The 22,500-nt window shown below is 40.8% G+C and overlaps 1 protein-coding gene across 1 annotated transcript in view; it reads right to left on the bottom strand.

The window, feature by feature from the left end:
• Window positions 1-22,500, bottom strand: part of LOC135113852 (uncharacterized) — a 32,957-nt gene that overhangs the window by 9,923 nt on the left and 534 nt on the right. Inside the window, exons 2-3 of the mRNA XM_064029474.1 lie at window positions 9,047-9,199; window positions 5,548-5,633 (exon numbers count right to left, since the gene is read on the bottom strand). Coding sequence (XP_063885544.1) covers window positions 5,548-5,633; window positions 9,047-9,199 — 239 coding nt within the window. The remainder of the gene's footprint in view (window positions 1-5,547; window positions 5,634-9,046; window positions 9,200-22,500) is intronic.

Here is a 22,500-nt window from a genome sequence, read left to right on the forward strand (position 1 = left end):
ACAGAGAGAGAGAGAGAGAGAGAGAGAGAGAGAGAGAGAGAGAGAGAGAGAGAGAGAGAGAGAGAGAGAGAGAGAAAGAGAGAGAGAGAGAGAGAGAGAATGCTTTATGTGCGATAAATATCTGCCAACACGTCCTAATTTACTTTAAAAATCCGTGCGCTTCCACATAGTCTTCCACTCTTATTTTTGTCCTCTTCCCTTTGTCCTCCTGAATTGAAATTAATACATGATATAATAAAAGAGTTGTCCATCTCAAAACTGTTAAATCCCACCCAGGCCCTCTGTTACGGTCGGTAGGTTAAATCGAATGGCTAAGAGTTTTGATAGGTGTGGGCGACCAGCAGGTGTCTGGATTCGTCGGGTTTATTGCCCGCACTAGGCTAGAAGCAACTGTGTCTAGGGAAAGCTTCGTATCCACGTACGCAAGACAGTTGCGTGTCGTTTGTTTATTTGACCTTTGTGTGCCCGTAACCAACCTATGCCATGGAAGGAAGGTCTGGGAGCATGGGTGGCTCGCAACCTGAGTTGCCTGTCTCTGCAGTGAGCAGCAGTGTAGATTTGGCACAGTTTGGTGTGCGGACATCGACCCCCGTAAATAGTGACCATGGCCGTGATAGTGCTACCCACAGCACTGGTGGATTTTCCCAGACGGAAGGAATGCCTAAGGAGATGAGATTTAAATTGGAATTGAGGAGGCTCGAACTGGAGGCTGAGAAGGAGAAACAGATGAGAAGGCTTGAGTTGGAAGCCGAAGCTGAGACAAGAAAGTTGAAGGCTGAAGAGGCTAGAGGAGCTAGGAGGCTTGAGGCCGAGAAGGCAAAGATGTTTGAGGCCGAGGCGGAGAAGGAGAGGAGAATGTATGAAAGGGAGGAGGCTGAATATTTGAGTTGTGGAAGACTTGAATAGAGGTTAATTAACCCCATGGTACGAGGAGAGATGAAGGAGTGAAAGAGGATACAGTGGAAATCCAGATGATAAGTAGCCTGAAACTGATACCTGACTCTGATGAAAAGGTGACAGAGAGGTTCAGGAGATTTGAGAAGGCGGCAGTTGAGTTTGATTAATTATGTGAGAGATGGGTTGGACTTGTTGCTAATATGTTGAAGTTTATGATGTCAGTGGAGGATTTAGATGATTATGAGGAGTTTAAGGCTGAGATCCTGAAAGCCTGCGATCTACGTCCCGAAATCTGTAGGCTACATTTACGAGGAGGGAAGAAGAGGCCCAAGGACTCTTACCCAGAGAAGGAGCCTGTACCGCTGCTCCGAGAGAAGAGGTCCAAAATCCTAAAAGAGGCTGATGACCATGTGTTAGTTCACCGACCAGTGCCTTGTTGGTTAAATGGGATGTCTAGTGGGATCAGTGACAGCTTGTCTAGAGGCACTGCAGGCTCCGGGTTATCAGCAAGTCCACGTTATAGTAGTGGCGTTAGTAACAATTCAGGACGAGTAAGTTCTGTTGTTAATAATAATTCAACCCTCGACGGAGACAGACTGGGAGCATGGTGCATGTACAGTATACAGCCATTATTGTAAAAATACTTGGCACTTTAAATTTAACTGTGCTAAGTTAGTGACGGCCACGGCTCTTTAGTCCCTCTAGAAGCAGATGGCGTTGATTGTATCTCAGGGGCGAGACCAGGAAAGTCATGAGGTCCGGCCCGTGTTTGGTCGTGAGAGTAGAAAGGCAGGAATTGCTGTCCCTTCATCTGTTAGTGATACCTCACCGTCCTCCGTGAGGTCTGGCTTGCATTGGTGGTGTCGGGGCATCCTTGGAGCCGAGGGTGAGGCTGGAGTGTTGGGTTTGAGTAGTTTGTTTAATGGCTTACCTCAACCTGCGGAGCACCCCGGAGGTGGCGCTCAGGCGGAGTCATCACCTGGTTTGGAGGCTCTGGGCACCGGTACTCAGTCCGAGCACCAGCTTGGTGTATCTGGTATGTTAGGAGCTAATGCCGAGGGCGGGTAGACTTCTAACTCTGCTGGGGAGATAGGAGTTGCCTCTACTGCGAAGTGTAACGGAGGCGGGGAGTAGCCTGCTCCCATGTTGGGAACAGACACAGTGGGTGTTAGCTCATGCTCATGTAGTGAGCCACCCCTTTTGAAAGTTAATGATACGTGGCACAGCTACCACAGTGCCTAATGAGGGTTCTGCCTTTCAGGGAAGCGTTGTTCCACTTCTTGCGAAGGTAGGACAGGGCAGCAAGGAAGTAGACGGTCGGACAGTGTTGATGGAGAGTAACACTATTCTGACTAGCCGGTGGAGAAAAGAGGACAGAGGTTTGGAACTCCAGTTTGTTGTACCATCCGCAGTTAAGGAGACACGTGTGCAGGTAGCACGTAGTATAGGTGTTTGGCCGTTTTGGAGTCGGGTTGACTCGGCAGCAATTGAGGCGGTTTTGGTGGCCGGGCGTGGTCGCGTTGGTCAGCCAGGCAAACCTGATTACCTCTTGCTTAGGGCCCCTCTCCACCGTGCTATGGCTGGTATTGTTTACCCTGGTGAGGGTAAACAATACCAGCTGTGATAATGTTGTGGCTGACGTCGGCGCCACGGCGTGGCGTCAAGAGGCAGTGTTGAGAGAGGCTGCCGGTGATAAAGTGTTGCTTGCCGCTCGAGAGACACCCACAGGGTTGCTGGGGGCTTCCTGTGGCCAAGTCGTTGTTAATTGTCAGGTGCTGGGCCCGAGTAGGATAGTGTGTGATGATGGACTCCGTCATTCTCGAATCGGATTTGCCGAGATTCAGTTGCACGCGGGAGCAGTTGCTGGCACCAGTGGGATTGGCCCAGGTGCATGTCGGCCAGGCTCGAGTTTGAGCCGGAGGTTGTTGTGTCTGGATGGCCACGTGTGAGAGATTTGCTCTGTGTACGGAAATAAGTGTGTTATTTCCTGGAAAGAGACAGCCATTAGCTCGTGGTGGCGACTCCTGTGTCATCGGTTGTCGGCGGGATGGTTGAAGTGTGATAGTATCGTTATGCCTGATACTGAGAAACAGGCTACCTTGTGTCACACCCGGTAAGTACCGTTTCATTTAAATAAGAGAAAGCAATAACCTCTTATTTTTGCCGTGGAAGTGGCATTTTCAGGTTATTCATTATATGGGTGTGACATGGAGGCTCTGAAGAGCCATGATCGGGCAAGACGGAATGAAGGTGTGAGCAATGCAGGGCCGGTTAAGGACGACGTGTGTTCTCGAGTGAGGAGAATTAGAGGAGCTAGCCTTGATTGGTGGCCCAGAAGGAGTTGTCCAGCTAGGAAGTATGATACCTGGCGGTGTCGCGACGATGCCATCACGTCTCGTGGGCGAGCTGTATTAAGGACGCAGAGTTGTCATTTTCGTGGCTCTTGCGTTGGTGTTGTGAGGAGACGGTACAAAAGAAGTAGGCCGTGTAGCAGAGGGAGCTGAAAAGCTGAATGTAGGTGGAGTAGTGGAGCAAGTAGAGGATAGAGTAAAAGGCAAAGGAAGGGGAGAGATAAGAGCCACAGGAGTTGAAGCAGCCGTAGCTGTTGGAGGAAAGAAGCTATAACCATAAATCCCTGCAAGAGTAATTCCTCACGCCAGCATCGCAACAGAGGTCAATTTAGGTTCTGAATGAGAGTCAAAGACAGGTCTCGTGGGAGGAGTAGGAGAGTAAAAAAGAAAGCTACCCAGATTGTTTTCTGGAGAAGGACTGTGTTGAACCCCTGTGTGTCTTTGTTATTGTGAGTGTTTCGTTCTTTGTAGAGTTGTGATTTGTTCCTCCTAACCATCCACCCCCCCAGTAAGCTGCGCGTTGTATCTTTTTTAGACTAGAATCGTAAGTTGATTTGTAATATGTCCAAAAATTTTGTAACACTTCCATTTTTTTTAAGAAATTTTGTAACACTTCCATTTTTTATGAGCAGCAGCATAGTAGCGAAAGAGAACAAGAAGATGAGAAGTTGTGGATAGGAGAGAGAGAGAGAGAGAGAGAGAGAGAGAGAGAGAGAGAGAGAGAGAGAGAGAGAGAGAGAGAGAGAGAGAGAGAGAGAATGTCTGATATGCGATTAATATCTGCTCACACGTCCTAATTTTCTTTAAAAACCTGCGCGCTCACACATAGTCTTCTTTTCTTCATTTTGCCTATTTCCGTTTGTCCCCTTAGGATTGAAATAAGTGCATTATATAATAGAAGAGTTGCCCCCAAACCCCACAGCATTAAAGTGTCGAGTCCCACCCAGCCCCTCTGTTACGCCCATATGAAATGTTCTTTTTAGTAGCAACGACAGTGAAAACCGAGCAGGCTGGCTTCCCCCATCCCCATCCTCCCCCCGTTCTTCCCCTCTCGCCCTTTGTCACTGAGTCACAGCCTTACGCTTGAGAGACCAAGTAGTGTCTCTTTCCTACAGCTGGGCTTTGTATTTCGTAGGGAGAGGACTTGGTTAGCTTGATGGAGTGACGGAGCGTTGGCACGGGGGAATCGTGTGACATATATTATAGAGCTACCCATAATATTTTTAGTTGTAGTATTGGCAGCAATAGGCCCCTGCTGTGCTAGATGGGATAAGGCCCTGTCAAGAGATTAGCTGGTTGCTGTGGCTCCCAAATTGTGGTGGACTACGTAGTCCTACCATCTCCGTCACGGCCCCCTTATTGTTTTGTGTTTTGTTGGAAGTCTGTGAGTAGTGCTCTGACCATCTCCTGGAAGTTGTGTACTTGTGTTATTAGTCTCTTTTTGTGCCGTTAAATGCGACTTCATAAGTCTGTACGTGTCTAGCTTTCTGTAGTCTGCCAAGGGACTTTATATAGACTACTCACGGATGGAAGGATATAATTTTCTGTAAGCGCGGGTGGTTCGTCTCTGTTGGGAGGAAACTCGTAGAATATTATAAGCCTCATATTGGTGTGTCCTTTGTCCTGGCTGTGACCAACTAGCACGTGGTTTACGATTGTTTTTTTTGCAAGTTGGGGTTTGTTTGGTGTTTGCTATACTCCCTTGTTTGGCGGTGGGTTAAACGGAGTGGCGATCTCAGAGTTTTGATTGCTGCGGGCGACAAGCAGGTGTCTGGATTCGCCGTGTTTATGCCCCCAACTAGGCAAGAAGGAGCTAGTCTAGGGGAAGTTGACCCGAGTGTAGTGGCAGATATATATATATATATATATATATATATATATATATATATATATATATATATATATATATATATATATATATATATATATATATATATATATATATATATATATATATATCAGGATGAATATGGAAATCCATTTCATTGTTGCAAAAGAACCGTCTTTATTGACACCATTAGTTTTGTTATATGAAATGTTGAGGCAAAAAACCTAGGCTGGAACTCGGCAGCATTACCTCTACGTGGATCAGCATATAGAGCTGCTTTACTGGAATATTATTGCCTTCTCCATTTATTTTACCCTTTAGGATTTTTTTTTTTTTTAACTCTTTACTGCGATCCTTGGTCCCGCCTGTCATCTCTACCATTTTTTTTTTTATTAAATTTTGATGATTGCTTCCTAATCTGAGAACATGACTGTATTTTCAACGTTTGTTGTAATGGTTAGATCTACTCACCTGAGAAAGGTCTGATGATGGACAAATGTGCGGGTAACACAGTAGGCTGAAGAGAAGTTACCACCATCACGTCCGATGGATAGGATCTAAAATGTGCATTTCATTTATTTAAATATGTGAAGTAGTAGAAATGATAAAGTACTCATCTCCTAAAACATTATATTCAAGGTTTTGTGCGAATATGAAATGTAGCTCTTGAAACATTATGAAAACCGAATCGAGGTTACATGCCGGTTGTTTGGCATGCCTGGATCCCTAAAGCCACTGTTCGGATAAAGACTTAACCTTCATATTTACTGATGAGACAACGACTAAACTAAACCAAGGGAATTTAAAAGGTAAAAAAAAATGTACTGCGTGAAGGTTTCATGTTTGATGCGGAATGTGTAGTATACTCGACCCAGCAATTATTTGGATATTCTCTTAGTGGTGCGTATAATAAGGAGAAATTGGTATAGTTCAGCAGATATATTGAACATCATGTGTGTTTCAGACATTGCTGGTTCGAAAAGACATTGAATGTATTTAAGAACTATTGTGACGTATGAAATGTGTTGAGTATCGAAGCCCCTATGGCAGTGCTACCAACCGTTTCAATGACATACAGCAGAGTGTACCGTATGGTTTGTCCTTTACCAAATATTTTACCAAAAAACAATGACCATTCATCTTCTTTTGCACTACTAATTATGTCTTGACTCTAACACCTGGCATGCATGAAAACAACTTTGAATTCATTATTACTATGTTTTTTTTTCTTCTTTCTACAGGGCTCTTTACTATCCTCTCAGTCAATTGGGTTACCCTCCCAATCCTTATGGTGATGACATCATCCTCCTTTTCTCAACACTGTTGCTACATGACAAACTCAGCACGAATTAGACAATTCACGCGAAGACATGGGCCGCCTAGTTCTTGACATGTTTATTAATTGGGGCGTTCGCAGAAAAACTGCCAAATTTACCAGCCGACTTAATTTCACACACACACACACACACACACACACACACACACACACACACACACACACACACACACACAAAAAAAAAAGGAGAGAGAGAGAGAGAGAGAGAGAGAGAGAGAGAGAGAGAGAGAGAGAGAGAGAGGGCGTTTATATAATTTGTGTGTTATCTAACTAACTGATACATTGTTAGAAACATTATTAGCCATCATCATCAAACATAGAGCAAGACATGTGGCAAAACGAGTTAATATTAAGCACATTATCTTGGGTTGGGAAGGAATTATGAATGGTTATTCCTTGAGAGGAATAATCATTTCAGTTATTCGGTTAACATATTACTTCATAAATCCTGGTACATATACTATAAGCAATAATTTATTTACTTATTTTATTTTATTTTTAATGCCAAATATTAACAGGGCACTGGTGAAGATTGTTGACATCGTCTCACACCGTCTTCTCTGAGATGCCGCTTGTCTATTTGCATTGTGTTCCCCATTGTTTTCCCTGAGTTGCAGCTTTCTTCTTTGGAATTTAACTTATCTGTTCACACTCTGGTTCTACTTTCGTGATGATATGTTCGTGCAGTCAAGAACAGCACATATATAGACCAGCGGTTTACAACAGCACTGCAAACTCAAAACACTCTCCATTAGGCACGGCTTCGACCGTCACAATGGGGAGGGCCTGCACGCACTGCACTCTGCGCATGTGCGAGCAGTCTCCCACGTGATTGGTTGTCACCTTCTCATCAACTAAGCTAGCCCTAACTTAACTAATCTAACCTAACCAAACCTTAATCTAACTACCCTGTAACCTAAATACCTTGTACCAAATGACTGGATACGGTCTCTTATCTATTATAACACATTATTTCGGCTAGATTAGGTAAGGTTAGGTTTAGGTTAGTCAGGTTAGGATTGGTTAGTTAAGTTAGATTTGGTTATGTTAGGCAAGGTGAGGTTAATTAGGTTAGATTAGGTTACGTTAAGATAAGAAACTGGTGGCCATTCACAAGGCGAGACTTCTCGCACCAATGATGAGGCGAGACTGGTTTGCATATGCGTAGAGTGTGCGAAGACTTTCCTGCTTGCAGGCCCTACCCTCAGTGTCCCTGCAGCACAAATAATAATTGCTTGTTTTTTTTTTTTTTTTTTTTTCGAGATTTCTCAGGTAAAACATTAGTCCCTATAGAAACCGGTGGAAAAATGCTTCAAACTTGTTTTTGTACCAAGAGTCGAAGAATAGATGTGAAAACATTGGTAGCCTACTTGCGAGTATTTAGCTTATAATAAATGTTCTGTACAATGTACATCACACATCCCATGTACACTGTTAGTATGAACACTTAGGAGTAATGTTTTGTAGGCTGTAGGTACAGTACATCAGCATGTATCACGATAGGTGGTTTTAGAATGTGTATCTCTAGAGAACTGTGGGAGCATATATTGAGTCCTACATTAAAAAAAAAACCCGGCAACCATCTGCAACTCAGCCCATTGCGAACGCCTCAATTACCGAGTGGGGAAGCACAAACAGTATGCTAATATATAAAGTCCCTTTAACAAGTTACCTTTCATTAGGGAGATATAAATTGTTTTGAAGAACAGGGTAAAACCTATAGATAAATCCATGTTAAAAAGAACCTGTGATTATTATTATTATTTTTATTATATTATTATTATTATTATTATTATTATTATTATTATTATTATTAATATTATTATCATTATCATCATTATTTTAAGAATTGTAAGCTTTCTTTTTCATGAGTCAAGTAGCTTTATTTATATATATATATATATATATATATATATATATATATATATATATATATATATATATATATATATATATATATATATATATATATAGTTATATATAGTTATATATATATATATATATATATATATATATATATATATATATATATATATATATATATATATATATATATATATATATATATATATGGGGTACCAGCTTGAAGAAACAGAAAGTTAAGGTAATGTTTTGGGCCCAAGTCTTAATTTGGATAGACCGAAAACAATGTAAGTTCAAACTTTATTTTTTAAATTGCTATCAAAGAAAGTGTTTGGAATGCGTCCATGCAAGATACAATCATCTTGATATGCACTAAAAAAATAAGAAAGAAAGAAAGAAAAAAAGAAAGAAAGAGAATAAGAGAAAAAATGAATCTTAAAAAAGGAAGAAACAATTAGTCTGGGTATTTCCAATTAGCAGACTAAAAGCGCCTCCATTTTTTTTTTTAAAGCTGTACTAGAGCGATAGGATAGATTATGCAATTGATATTGTGATTAAATAACACAGTTTGGCAGAATAAGCTGAAACGTTAAAAGGAGGAAAATATCAAGAATGTGTAGCAAGTTCTAATGGGGTTAGAAATGTGATAACAAAAATATTATTGTTCTGTGTTATGGTGGTTAAATGTTTGCTTACATTGAACGTTTATAGTTTTACTTGTTTTTGGCTGATCCGTGTGTGTATTTGTGTGTGTGGATGGGGAGATATTACCTGAGATAATCAATAGCCTTCAGCCGTCCGGGAGTTGGCGCCACAATCGTGCTGAAGTCTGACTCCTCCCGCTGCAGCTGGCCGATCATGCCTGTAAACTGGCCATCTCTCTCGTCGCCGAAAGACCTTTTTGGCTCGGCGTGAATTTCTGGTCTGGAACGAGAAGATCATTTAGATGGAGGGGAACGTTAGTCCAAGTTCTGATATCAAAGCACTACTGATGGAAAAGAAAAACAGTTTTGTTAATGGTCAACGAATGCAAAAGAAAATTATACAGAGTCAATTAAACAGGAAAATATCAGAAGCTAAATGTACATATAAAATGAAGATTGAAAGGCTGTTCAGATTAAAGGAACCTAAAAGTGCTTGGTGTGGAATGAAACTATTGTGTGGCATTAATAAGAAGAACATATCATTGGACCCACCAAATGTCACCAGTTGTGTAAATGATTTAAACCCTTTCTATGCTAGGCTTGATGTTCATAACTTTAATCTAGAATGTGAGAAGTATTAATGGTGAACTCCAATCACTCCTCAGGATCCCCCTAAGCGGAGGTGCCTCTGGCGTTTTGCCTCTGCTAGTTGGGGTGACCTGAGGAGGTATTTTGCTGATTTTCCTTGGAATGACTACTGCTTCCATGTCAGAGACCCGTCTTTCTGTGCCGAGCGCTTAACAGAGCTGAAAGTGTATGGAGTGGAGGCGTACATTCCTCACTTTTTTTTCTCGATCTAAATCTTCCAAACCTTGGTTTAATACAGCTTGTTCTCGTGCTGTACATGATAGAGAGGTGGCCCACAAAAGGTACTTAAGCCTTCCATCATCAGAATCTCATGCACTTTATATTTCTACTCGGAACCATGCCATGTCACTCCTTCGCTGATGATACCATCCTGTACTTTTCCACTTTTCATAGACGTTCAACTCTTCCGGAAGTAAACAGTTCACGCAGGGAAGCCACAGAACGCCTGACTTCTGATCTCTCTAAAATTTCTGATTGCAGCAGAGCAAACTTGTTATTGTTCAGTGCCTCAAAAACTCAATTCCTCCATTTATCAACCCGATACAACCTTCCAGAAAACTACCCCCTCTTCTTCGATGACACTCAACTGTCCTCTTCTACACTGGACATCCTCAGTCTGCCCTTTTCATATAATATAAACTGGAAACCTCACATTTCATCTTTAGCTAAAACAGCTTCTATGAAGTTAGGTGTTCTGAGACTTCTATCTAAGAGGTCTCCGCCCGTTTTTTTTTTTTTTTCGCACCCCCCTCCTTCCAGCTGCTAACTCTGTACAAGGGCTTTATCCGTCCATGTATGGAATATACTTCATATATCTGGGAGAGTTCCAGTCATACCGCTCTTTAAGACATGGTGGAATCAAAAGCTTTTCGTCTCATCAACTCCTCTCCTAACTGACTGCCTTTAGTCTCTTTCTCATTGCCGCAATGGTGCATCTGTAGCTATCTTCTACCGCCATTTTCATGCTAACTGCTCTTCTGATCTTGTTAACTGCATACCTCTCCTTTCTCTCACCCTTATTCTGTCCGCCTCTCTAAAGCAAGAGTTAACCAGTATTCTCAGCCATTCATGCCTTTCTCTAGTAAACTCTGGAACTCCCTGCCTGCTTCTGTATTTCCACCTTGCTATGACTTGAACTCCATCAAGAGGGAGATTTCAAGACACTTATTCTTCAGTTTTAGACCACCGCTTCGGACCCTATTCGGGGACCAGCATCTCAGTGGGCTTTTCGTTTTTTATTAGATTTTTGTTGCCCTTGGCCGGTGTCCCCTCTTACATAAAAAAAATAATAAAATATATATATATATATATATATATATATATATATATATATATATATATATATATATATATATATATATATATATATATATATATATATATATATATATATATATATATATATATATATATATATATATATATATATATATTTCCTTCTTTGGTAAACTCTGAAAGTCCTTGCCTGCTTCTTTATTTCATCCTTCCTATGACTTGAACTCTTTCAAGAGGGATGTTTCAATACACTTATCCTCTGTTTCTTGATTATTCTATCAGACTTATGTAGGAACTGCTATTAAGCGAGCATTTTTTTTATTTATTGATTGATTGATTTTTTCTTTCTCTCTTTCTTTCTTTATTTTATTTATTTATTTGTTTTTGTGTTGACCTTTGGCAGTGGCCCTATTTAAATATAAAAAAAAATGTCAATGCAATACTTTTTTTTTTCTACATATAAAGGATTTCCATCTCGTGATATGTCCTAGCTAGGTGTTGGTCAGAACTTAGATGAAATGTTGCAGTGCTAAGTGACTATCATACAATTAAATATTTTCATTTATGATTATCAAGCTGTGATTTATTTCGTTTTATGAATAATTATACTACTCTTGTAGGAAAAAACGGAATCATACAATTTTTCCTACATAATTATGTTCACATTATTTAATTCCAATATTTTAATCTTTACTTCCGTTATTACAGGTAACTTAACACCGAAATGATGGTAATATTTTTCACAGTTACGGATTAGTTATGTGTCCTATTCCTTTTATATTTACCCTCTTTAATAGGAATACAGCAATGCTTGGAATTTTACTTTTATTTCATATTGCACAAAATGGAAATGCTGTTTACCAAAGTAAAAATAGTTAATACATACAAACCTTTGTTTCTCTTCAATGAAATTATATATTGAAAGTTATGATGTTGATTTCAGTTTACGAGGTAGGCTACGTACTCTCAACCAGACAGTAAATCTATTGATTTTTTTTTTTTTTTTATGATAGGAGGGACACTGGCCAAGGGAAACAAAAATCCAGAAAAAAATAAAAATAAATAAATAAATAAAACTCCACTGAGATGCCAGTCCCAGAAAAGGGTCAAAAGCGGTAGTTAAAAATTGAAGGATAAGTTTCTTGAAACCAATCTCTTGAAAGAATTAAATTCATAGGCAGGTGGAAATACAGATGCAGGCAGGGAGTTCCAGAGTTAACCAGAGAAAGGGACGAATGATTGAGAATACTGGTTAACTCTTGCATTATAGAGGTGGACAGAATAGAGGTGAGAGAAAGAGGAAAGTCTTGTGCAGCGAGGCCGCGGGAGGAGGGGAAGCATGCAGTTAGCAAGATCAGAAGAGTAGTTAGCATGAAAACAGCGGTAGAAGACAGCTAGAGATGCAACATTGCGGCAATGAGAGAGAGAGGCTGAAAACAGTCAGAGGAGATGAGTTGATGAGACGAAAAGCTTTTGATTCCACCCCGTCTAGAAGAGCGGTATGAATGGAACCCCTCTTCCCCCCGGACATTTGAAGCATACTCCATACATGGACGGATAAGGCTCTTGTACGGAGTTAGCAGCTGGGGATGAGAAAAACTGGAGACGTCCCAGAACCTTAACTTCATAGAAGATATTTTAGCTAGAGATGAGATGTGAAGTTTCCATTTCAGATGACAGTTAAGTGTTATTGAAGAAGAGGGGATAGTTGTCTGGAAGGTTGTGTTGAGTTGATAGATGGGGGAATTGAAGTTTTGAGGCATTAAACAATACCAAGTTTGCTCTGCCCCAATTTGATATGTCCAAGTCAACAGGAAAAGTTTCACCAAAATCTCTAAAAGTGGATGACCAAGACTCAGTAAGGAAAGCCAGATCACTAGTAGAGCGGCCTTGACGAAACCCATACTGACGATCAGATAGAAGGTTATGAAGTGATAGATGTTTAATAATCTTTACATAGGGAGGAAATTAAAGGAATATGACGGTAGTCTGAGGGATTAGTGAAGGCATTCCATTTTTCCCACGTGGCACCTGCCTGCAATCTGACACCACGCATCGGGCGCAACCCCCTGCCGACCACGAGGGGATGAGGTCCAAGACCCTTTGTCTACATACTCGTATGTGCTAATGTACTCTCGTCGGCAGCGTGAAGTCCCACTGGCGAGAAGAGCCCCAACCTGACCTCTCTCTCTCTCTCTCTCTCTCTCTCTCTCTCTCTCTCTCTCTCTCTCTCTCTCTCTCTCTCTCTCTCTCTCTCTCTCTGCATCTAAGAGAGAGAGAGAGAGGGATGGGAGGAGGAAGGCAGCAATCAATCAGGAGTTAGCCGAGCGTGACATTACTACAGGAGAATTACTAACAAAACCACAGGAGATTGAAGAAAGATGGAGAGAATACTTCCAAGAACTTCTAAATGTGGAGGATGTGGAAGTGGATGAAGAGCGGAATCTAGATATACAGGAAGAACAAGGAGAGAACCCAAATGAGATCAGTATAGAGGAAGTGAAGGAGGCACTAAAGAAGATGAGAAGCGGCAAAGCCCCGGGGGACGACGAACTCCCTATAGAGCTATTTAAAGCTGCTGGGGAAGAATGTGTAGAGTGGATGAGGTACATTTTCAGTAATGCGTGGAAAGAGGAGAAAGTGCCCCATGACTGGCACAAAGCAATAGTATGTCCAATATATAAGAAAGGCAGTAAAACAGATTGTGCAAATTATAGAGGTATATCCCTGTTATCTCATGTTGGAAAATTGTATGAAAGAATAGTTGAGAAAAGATTAAGAACCTGTGTCGAGGAGAAACTAGGAATATGGCAGTATGGTTTCAGGCCCAATAGGAGCACGACAGATCTAGTGTTCACTTTAAAGATGATAATGGAGAAGAGTTGGGAGTGGAGCATTGATAAATATGTGGCTTTTATAGATCTGGAAAAAGCCTTTGATATAATTAGAAGAGATTGCTTGTGGAGAGTCTTACAACATCAAGACTACGGCATAAACTCTAAACTGATACGAGTAATTAAGAGTATATATAAGAACACGGAGAGCAGAGTCAAGAACAGAGAGCTGGAGAGTGAATGGTTTAGCATTAAGACAGGAGTGAGACAAGGGGGAGTGCTCTCTCCTTTGCTATTCATTACGAGTATATACATGGACAGATGCCTGAAGGAAGTGTGTGTAAGGGAGGATAAAGAGATCACGCTGGCCTATGCAGACGATGTCGCTGTCGTGACAGGAAGCCAACAAGATCTTCAAGAGGCCATGACAAGATGGAATGATGTCTAAAATAGGGAAGGAATGAGAATGAACAAACAAAAAACAGAAATAATGAAAGTTGGCAGAATAAAGGAGGAATGTAATATTTACATAGAAAACGTTAAACTGAAGCAGACCGACAAATTTTGTTATCTGGGAGTACTTTTCGACGAGGAAAACAGACAGAATATAGAAATTTTAAATAGAATACAGAAGTACAATGCAAATGTCAGTGGATTGTATCCCATACTTAAAGATAAGAATATTCCAACAAAAGCTAAAACCAAAATATTTACAACAATACTAAGACCAGTACTTCTATATAGGTCAGAAACTTGGACACTGACAACAAGAACATCTTCACAAATACAAGCAGCAGAAATGAGAGTTCTGAGAATGATCCAAGGTGTGACCAGACTTGATAGAATTAGAAATGAAGAAACCAGAGAGAGATTAGGGATAACATCTATACTGAAGATAATTGAAAAGAACAAATTGAGATGGTATGGACATGTCCGAAGAATGGAAGATACAAGATACGCAAGGAAGTTTCTGGAATGGGTTCCTCTAGGCAGGAGGCCGGTGGGACGACCTAGGAAGCGATGGATGCAGGGAGTTGAAGAAGCTACTGAACGAAGAGGAAGAAATCTACAAGAAATAACCAGAGATGAGGATTTCATGGATAGAGACCTTTGGAGAAGATTCGTAGAGGCCGGACACTGACAGGCATTGCCTACCTTGCGTCTGGTGAGAAAGAAAGGTGAGAAATGGGGCTAACCTCCGCGGGAGAAAATTCCTACTATCTTCCGTAAATATGCCGCCAGACATGGAATTCCGTGCCTGGCTCCGTTCACTTCACATATATGGTAAAGTTTGCAGGGCTACGCGGAGCGGCAGCGAGAGTTTTGTGAGAGGTAATTGATGGTGACTACTCGCGTGAAACTTCAGTTGTCTCTTTTATAGTGACAGGAGTTTTTGCTAGGCCGCGCCACGTCTTTTCATTACTCATGTCGGCAATGCACGTGTTCGATTACTCCGTAGTTCAAAGACCTCATGCGACAGCATCCATGTTTGTGGCAAGTGAAATACAATCATTAAAAAAATATCTAATTTCATTAGCAATAAAATAAAAATCCGTTCCTTGCACCAAGGATTTATCTATTTTTTCAATGGTGCACAAAAAGGGCTTTTTAAAGAGCTGCTTTCAGTGGCAGCATCCATGTGTTTTCCTTCTTTGCCATTTCAGACATCAAAGGAGACTGAAAAGCGCTGGCTCCTCATCAGTTGTGCAGTGCCCATCTAGTGTGTACGCTCCCCCCTCCTTACCCCCTCGTCAGTCCGCCCGATTGTGCATGGCGCCATCCCTACTGTGAACGCACGTTCAAAAATCTAGATTAAATATGGAGACTCCTACACCAGTTTCGGAGTCCCTGTCAGGCGAGGTGACCACAAATGTCCCCAGGTTGGGATGTTCTTCCCGAATCGACCCTAAGTGTCTTTTTATTCCCTTTATTTTTTTTTCTTCATTGTTTTTTTTACAATATTCGTGGCCTTAGATATCATCTTCAGTCTGTAAAACACCACTTCTTCTCTAATGAGCCTCCTTTTCCTTTCCTCATTGAAGCACAATTGTCTGAAGCCCTTCTCTCTATCCTCATTTTCATTCCAAGGCTTGATGTTCCGTCTATGTGCGCTGTGGCGTAACTTGTTCTCGTCCCCACACTTTTGAATCTTCCGAATTTTCCACCATCTGGCTACGACTACAGAGTACCTCTCAAACTAGATTTATTTGTGTTGTATACCTCCCTCCTAACTCCTCCGACCATAAAAAAAAAAAAAGAAAAAAATATTACTTAACTTCCAAAGTGGAGGACATCCATACTTTCTTCCCTTTCGCAGAAATATCCTTTTTTTTTGGGGGGGGGGGAAACTTCAATGTTCACCAGTTTTGGCTTTCCTCTCCCTTCACTGACCATCCTGGTGAACTAGCTCTAGGTCACGGAGCAAAAGACCATAAGTGCGATGGTGAAGAAATGGAGCGATAAGGGACACGAGGATGTGCCTCACCATAAACATGGTGGTGGGGCTTTTTTTTTTTTTTTTTTTGCTGTAAGCTGAGAAAGTACCTTTAACCGTCGCTTGATTCCATGTAAGGTGTTGTCAAACATTTTAGGGAGCCTCATCATATTTGTGATGAGGCACATCCTGGCGTCCAGCATCGTTCCACCAACGCACTCTTCATTGCTAATAGTTATGCGGCGTAGTTTTAAATTTGTTTCACCATTCTAGTGAAACCCTAGTACTCCTATGTAATCGTGTCCTGTATATTTTCCAAGTAACACACAATCACCTCAGTAGGACACTTTGTTTAAAACACAGTCGAGTGTTAGCCAAAACAAGGAGCGGTCAAAAAAGATATTTTTTCCTTGTCAATATGTCAAACATTGATCCGTTACTCTATAGGAGGAGACAGTAGACACCTGCCGAAACGATAATTACTCCCAGTGAGGTCTAAAGCACTGTTCAGGGGGTGCTGTGAACTTATCATTAAACCCAGCTGTGACCTCACTGAACGTTTCCCTTTGTGTCTCACAACACAAGGGGGCAGTCACAGCCTGCCCTCTAAAGACAACTCTCTTCCTCCACACAAAACTACAAACTAATAACACACACACCCTTCACTCAAAAATTTTTAAATCATCATGGCGACTCCTACACCACCCTCGGAGTCCCCATCTGGGGAGGGGACCATAAATGTCCCCAGGTCGGACTGCCTTTCTGTCGACGATGCTAAGTGTCTTGACACCCCCCTCAACTTTTTCTTCATTAACTTCTGCAACATTCGCGGTCTAAGATCTAATTTTCAATCTGTAGAACACCACCTCTCCTCTTCTAAACCTCATCTTCTTTTCCTCACTGAAACTCAGATGTCTGAGGCAACGGACAGTAGCCCCTTTTCTGTTTCCTCCTACTTTCTCTATCCTCATTTTTCGATCCAAAGCTGGATGCTGCGTTTATGTGCGCAATGACTTAACTTGCTCTCGTGCCCACGCTCTTGAATCTTCCGAGTTTTCCACCATCTGGCTACGACTACAGAGTCGCTCTCATACTAAATTTATCTGTGCTGTATACCTCTCTCCTAACTCCTCTGACTATAAGAAATTCTTTGACTATTTAACTTCCAAAGTGGAGCACATTCTGACCCTCTTCCCTTTTGCAAACATCTCCATTCTTGGGGATTTCAATGTTCACCACCAGCTTTGGCTTTCCTCTCCCTTCACTGACCATCCTGGTGAACTAGCCTACAACTTTGCTATCCTCCATGACATAGAGCAATTGGTGCAACACCCTACTCGCATTCCTGACCGTCTTGGAGATATGCCCAACATTCTTGACCTTTTCCTGACCTGTAATCCTTCTGCTTATGCTGTCACTCTTTCTTCTCCGTTGGGCTCCTCCGATCACAATCTCATATCTTTATCTTGTCCTATCACTCCAATCCCTCCTCAGGATCCCCCTAAGCGAAGGTGCCTCTGGCGTTTTGCCTCTGCCAGTTGGGGAGACCTGAGGAGGTATTTTGCTGATTTTCCTTGGAATGACTACTGCTTCCGTATCAGAGACCCGTCTTTGTGTGCTGAGCGCATAACAGAGGTGATAGTGTCTGGCATGGAGGCGTACATTCCTCACTCTTTTTCTCATCCTAAACCTTCTAAACCTTGGTTTAACACAGCTTGTTCTCGTGCTATACATGATAGAGAGGTGGCCCACAAAAGGTACTTAAGCCTTCCATCACCAGAATCTCATGCACTTTATATTTCTGCCCGGAACCATGCCAAGTCTGTTCTCCAACTAGCCAAAAACTCCTTCATTAACAGAAAATGTCAAAACCTTTCAAGATCTAACTCCCCTCGTGATTTCTGGCATCTAGCCAAAAATATCTCCAATAACTTTGCTTCTTCTTCTTTCCCTCCTCTACTTCAACCAGATGGCACCACTGCTATCACATCTATTTCTAAAGCTGAACTCTTTGCTCAAACCTTTGCTAAAAACTCTACCTTGGACGATTCTGGGCTTGTTCCTCCCTTTCCTCCACCCTCTGACTACTTCATGCCACCTATTAAAATTCTTCGCAATGATGTTTTCCATGCCCTCGCTGGCCTAAACCCTCGGAAGGCTTATGGACCTGATGGGGTCCCTCCTATTGTTCTCCGAAACTGTGCCTCCGTGCTTGCACCTTGCCTAGTCAAACTCTTTCAGCTCTGTCTGTCAACATCTACCTTTCCTTCTTGCTGGAAGTTTGCCTACATTCAACCTGTTCCTAAAAAGGGTGACCGTTCTAATCCCTCAAACTACCGTCCTATTGCTTTAATTTCCTGCCTATCTAAAGTTTTTGAGTCTATCCTCAACAGGAAGATTCTTAAACATCTATCACTTCACAACCTTCTATCTGATTGCCAGTATGGGTTCCGTCAAGGCCGCTCTACTGGTGATCTTCTGGCTTTCCTTACTGAGTCTTGGTCATCTTCTTTTAGAGATTTTGGTGAAACTTTTGCTGTTGCCTTGGACATATCAAAAGCTTTTCATAGAGTCTGGCACATAGCTTTGATTTCCAAACTACCCTCCTACGGTTTCTGTCCTTCTCTCTGTAACTTCATCTCAAGTTTCCTTTCTGACCGTTCTATTGCTGCTGTGGTAGACGGTCACTGTTCTTCTCCTAAATCTATTAACAGTGGTGTTCCTCAGGGTTCTGTCCTGTCACCAACTCTCTTCTTATTATTCATTAATGATCTTCTAAACCAAACTTCTTGTCCTATCCACTCCTACGCTGATGATACCACCCTGCACTTCTCCACGTCTTTTAATAGACGTCCAACCCTTCAGGAGGTAAACATAGCACGCAGGGAAGCCACAGAACGCCTGACTTCTGATCTTTCTAAAATTTCTGATTGGGGCAGAGCAAACTTGGTATTGTTCAATGCCTCAAAAACTCAATTCCTCCATTTATCAACTCGACACAACCTTCCAGACAACTATCCCCTCTTCTTCAATGACACTCAACTGTCCCCCTCTTCTACACTGAACATCCTCGGTCTGTCCTTTACTTATAATCTGAACTGGAAACTTCACATCTCATCTCTAGCTAAAACAGCTCCTATGAAGTTAGGTGTTCTGAGACGTCTCCGCCAGTTTTTCTCACCCCCCCAGCTGCTAACTCTGTACAAGGGCCTTATCCGTCCATGTATGGAGTATGCTTCACATGTCTGGGGAGGTTCCACTCATACTGCTCTTCTAGACAGGGTGGAATCAAAAGCTTTTCGTCTCATCAACTCCTCTCCTCTAACTGACTGTCTTCAACCTCTCTCTCAACGCCGCAATGTTGCATATCTAGCTGTCTTCTACCGCTATTTTCATGCTAACTGCTCTTCTGATCTTGCTAACTGCATGCCTCCCCTCCTTCCGCGGCCCCGCTGCACAAGACTTTCTTCTTTCTCTCACCCCCTATTCTGTCCACCTCTCTAACGCAAGAGTTAACTAGTATTCTCAATCATTCATCCCTTTCTCTGGTAAACTCTGGAACTTCCTGCCTGCTTCTGTATTTCCACCTTCCTATGACTTGAATTCCTTCAAGAGGGAGGTTTCAAGACACTTATCCACCAATTTTTGACCACTGCCTTGACCCTTTTACGGGACTGGCATTTCAGTGGGCATTTTTTTATATTGATTTTTGTTGCCCTTGGCCAGTGTCCTTCTTACATAAAAAAAAAAAAAAAAACTCTGTGGTCTAAAAAAAAGCAATTGAGTAGCTAACCTAAGATGCCACGTAGTTATTTTCTCCAGGCATATTTTTCCAGACCTAGATTCCAGACCTAGAAGCGGCAAGTTACCAGTTTGTGCAATGTGATTCTGACGTCGGCTGGAGTTCTAATCGCGAATGTCGGTGACTGTGTGTGTGTGTGTGTGTGTGTGTTTAATAAATATATATATATATATATATATATATATATATATATATATATATATATATATATATATATATATATATATATATATATATATATATATATATATATATATATATATATATATATATATATATATATATATATATATATATATATATATATATATATATATATATATATATATATATATATATATATATATATATATATATATATATATATATATATATATATATATATATATATATATATATATATATATATATATATATATATATATATTATTTTTTATTTATTTATTTGTTTATCTTTTTAAGGCAAATCAGACCCCACGCGCAACGCAAGTATATTCTCTCAGCGTTTACGACCTTGAGCAACGTAACCGTGCCACCCCTACTCAGCAGCTTCAGGTCCTGCCCTTCTTGCTTTAGTATAGAGATGATGACCCCTAATGCAAAAAATAGGTAAATAAATAAATTATTTAATTAATTAATTAATTAATTAATTAATTAATAAAATAAAATAAATGTAGATGAAACTGACCTCTATTACTAAGAAGGCAAATAAGATACGGCAACAACGGGCACAGGAAGGCCCAAGGCTATCATTGCTGCAGGGCTGCAGAACTGCCTGGGAACACTAGATCAATTCTGGTATCGAAGTTGCCATGTAAAATTTTGAATTTTGCAATAACAGTAGTAGTAATACAGTTTATAATAGTACAACAGTATCTTTCACCACCATTCTCTCCAGCTCTCTAAAGCAAGAGTATTCTGAGTCTTTCATCTATCTTGCTGGTAAACTCTGGAGCTCCCTGCCTGTTTCTGTATTTCCTTCTGGCTACGACAGGCTATAGCATGCTTTTTCAAACATGGTGTTAGTATTTACTGTAGCTGTTATCGATTTTTTTTAAACATTTTTCCAGCTCCGAGCGTCGGGTTAAGTTGACCAAACCCGAAGAAATCATAATGGAAATGTTGGGGAAAACTACTCCTCCCCAGTGATTTTTACCAGTCGTATGCAACGGGCAGTTATGTTAGAAATATTGAAATGTACCAAAGAGTTCCTATGCGAAAGAATAAATGTATACATCATCTAAATTAATATATTTCGGCGTTCGAAATGCCGCGTTTGGGTGCGTCTGGGAGACTGGATTTGTATCATAATGAGTAATGGTTTGTTTACAGCCATCGTCCACTGTTACCTGTCAAGTCCCGGTTTTATTTTACTCTTCGAAGAGTTTCATCATGGCTTTTCCTACCTTTATCAGATGGAGCTTTTCATTCTGAGTAATATGAACTCCATATATATAATTGCCTTGTAATTATGAATTATCATATTGGAATATGAACCCACAAATTACTTATAATATTAGCAGCAAATTTAAAGCTTAGTTAGGTTAACTTAGGTTTAGTTTGGTTATGGGGAGATTATTTTTGAGTGATATTGTCTTTAGAGTAAGCACTATCATTATTCGTTAGTATGAGGGTAAAGAAAATATCAACAATACTATAATAATTCCCATGTATCAAGTATTACAAAACCTCTTATTCGTCTTTTGGACGGCGATTCCGCTGGCTTTCACAGAGATGCGTGCACTTTCAATTTTTAAAAGTAACTAGATGGATTTTCACGTCTCTTTTAATATAGAACAAAAAGGAATAACTCACTCGTCTCCACATATGTGTTCAGTGAGAAACGCTCACTATTAACTATATTACAAGGCAAAATAGGTCCGCCCTTTGCCTCCGATCAAGCCACTCCCGCGATCGCTCACCATACAACCACAGATTTTTTTTTCTCTTTTTTCATTATTACAAGTCCTGAAGGTATGCATAGATAAACTCTTTCTTTAGCTATGGCTGGAAGGAAAATGCAAAAGTTGATCAAATAAATGAGAGATAACATAAAACTAGGCAACTTTTTTTCTTGTCGCTGAGAGAAGAGAGTGCCAACCTATGCGGAAAACTTAGTATTTACTAACCTGACGTTGGGCCATGCATCCAGTGTTTAACGAACGATCGTGGGGCTTCCTGCTTCGTAATTACTAATAGGACGTTTAGAAAAATGGGCATATTTCAGAAGGGAAGTTTCGAGACACTTCATGTAATTTCAAATCAGCTTTTGAATGATATGTTTTAGAAACTGGTACTTTCCGTGTGGCCTTTTCCTACCTTGTATTGTTCTTGATTAGAACCCGAGAAGAGTTGAACTTAAGACATAGAGGAGATAATGCTGTGTCCCTCCTCCTCCATCTATAACATGCAGATCCTTTCGATGTGTTAAAGGATCCTCCATCCCCAACACTCCACGATATTTATTAAGAAAACAATACCGGCAGAGGTGAAATTTCGATAGGTATGAAAAAAATAAATAAATAAAATAAAAGTAAGAATGAGAGATGCATATTCGAGACAACGAGGAGCACTGTTATATATTGCTG

Source organism: Scylla paramamosain, chromosome 26, assembly GCF_035594125.1.
Source record: "Scylla paramamosain isolate STU-SP2022 chromosome 26, ASM3559412v1, whole genome shotgun sequence".
Lineage (NCBI taxonomy): Eukaryota > Metazoa > Arthropoda > Malacostraca > Decapoda > Portunidae > Scylla > Scylla paramamosain.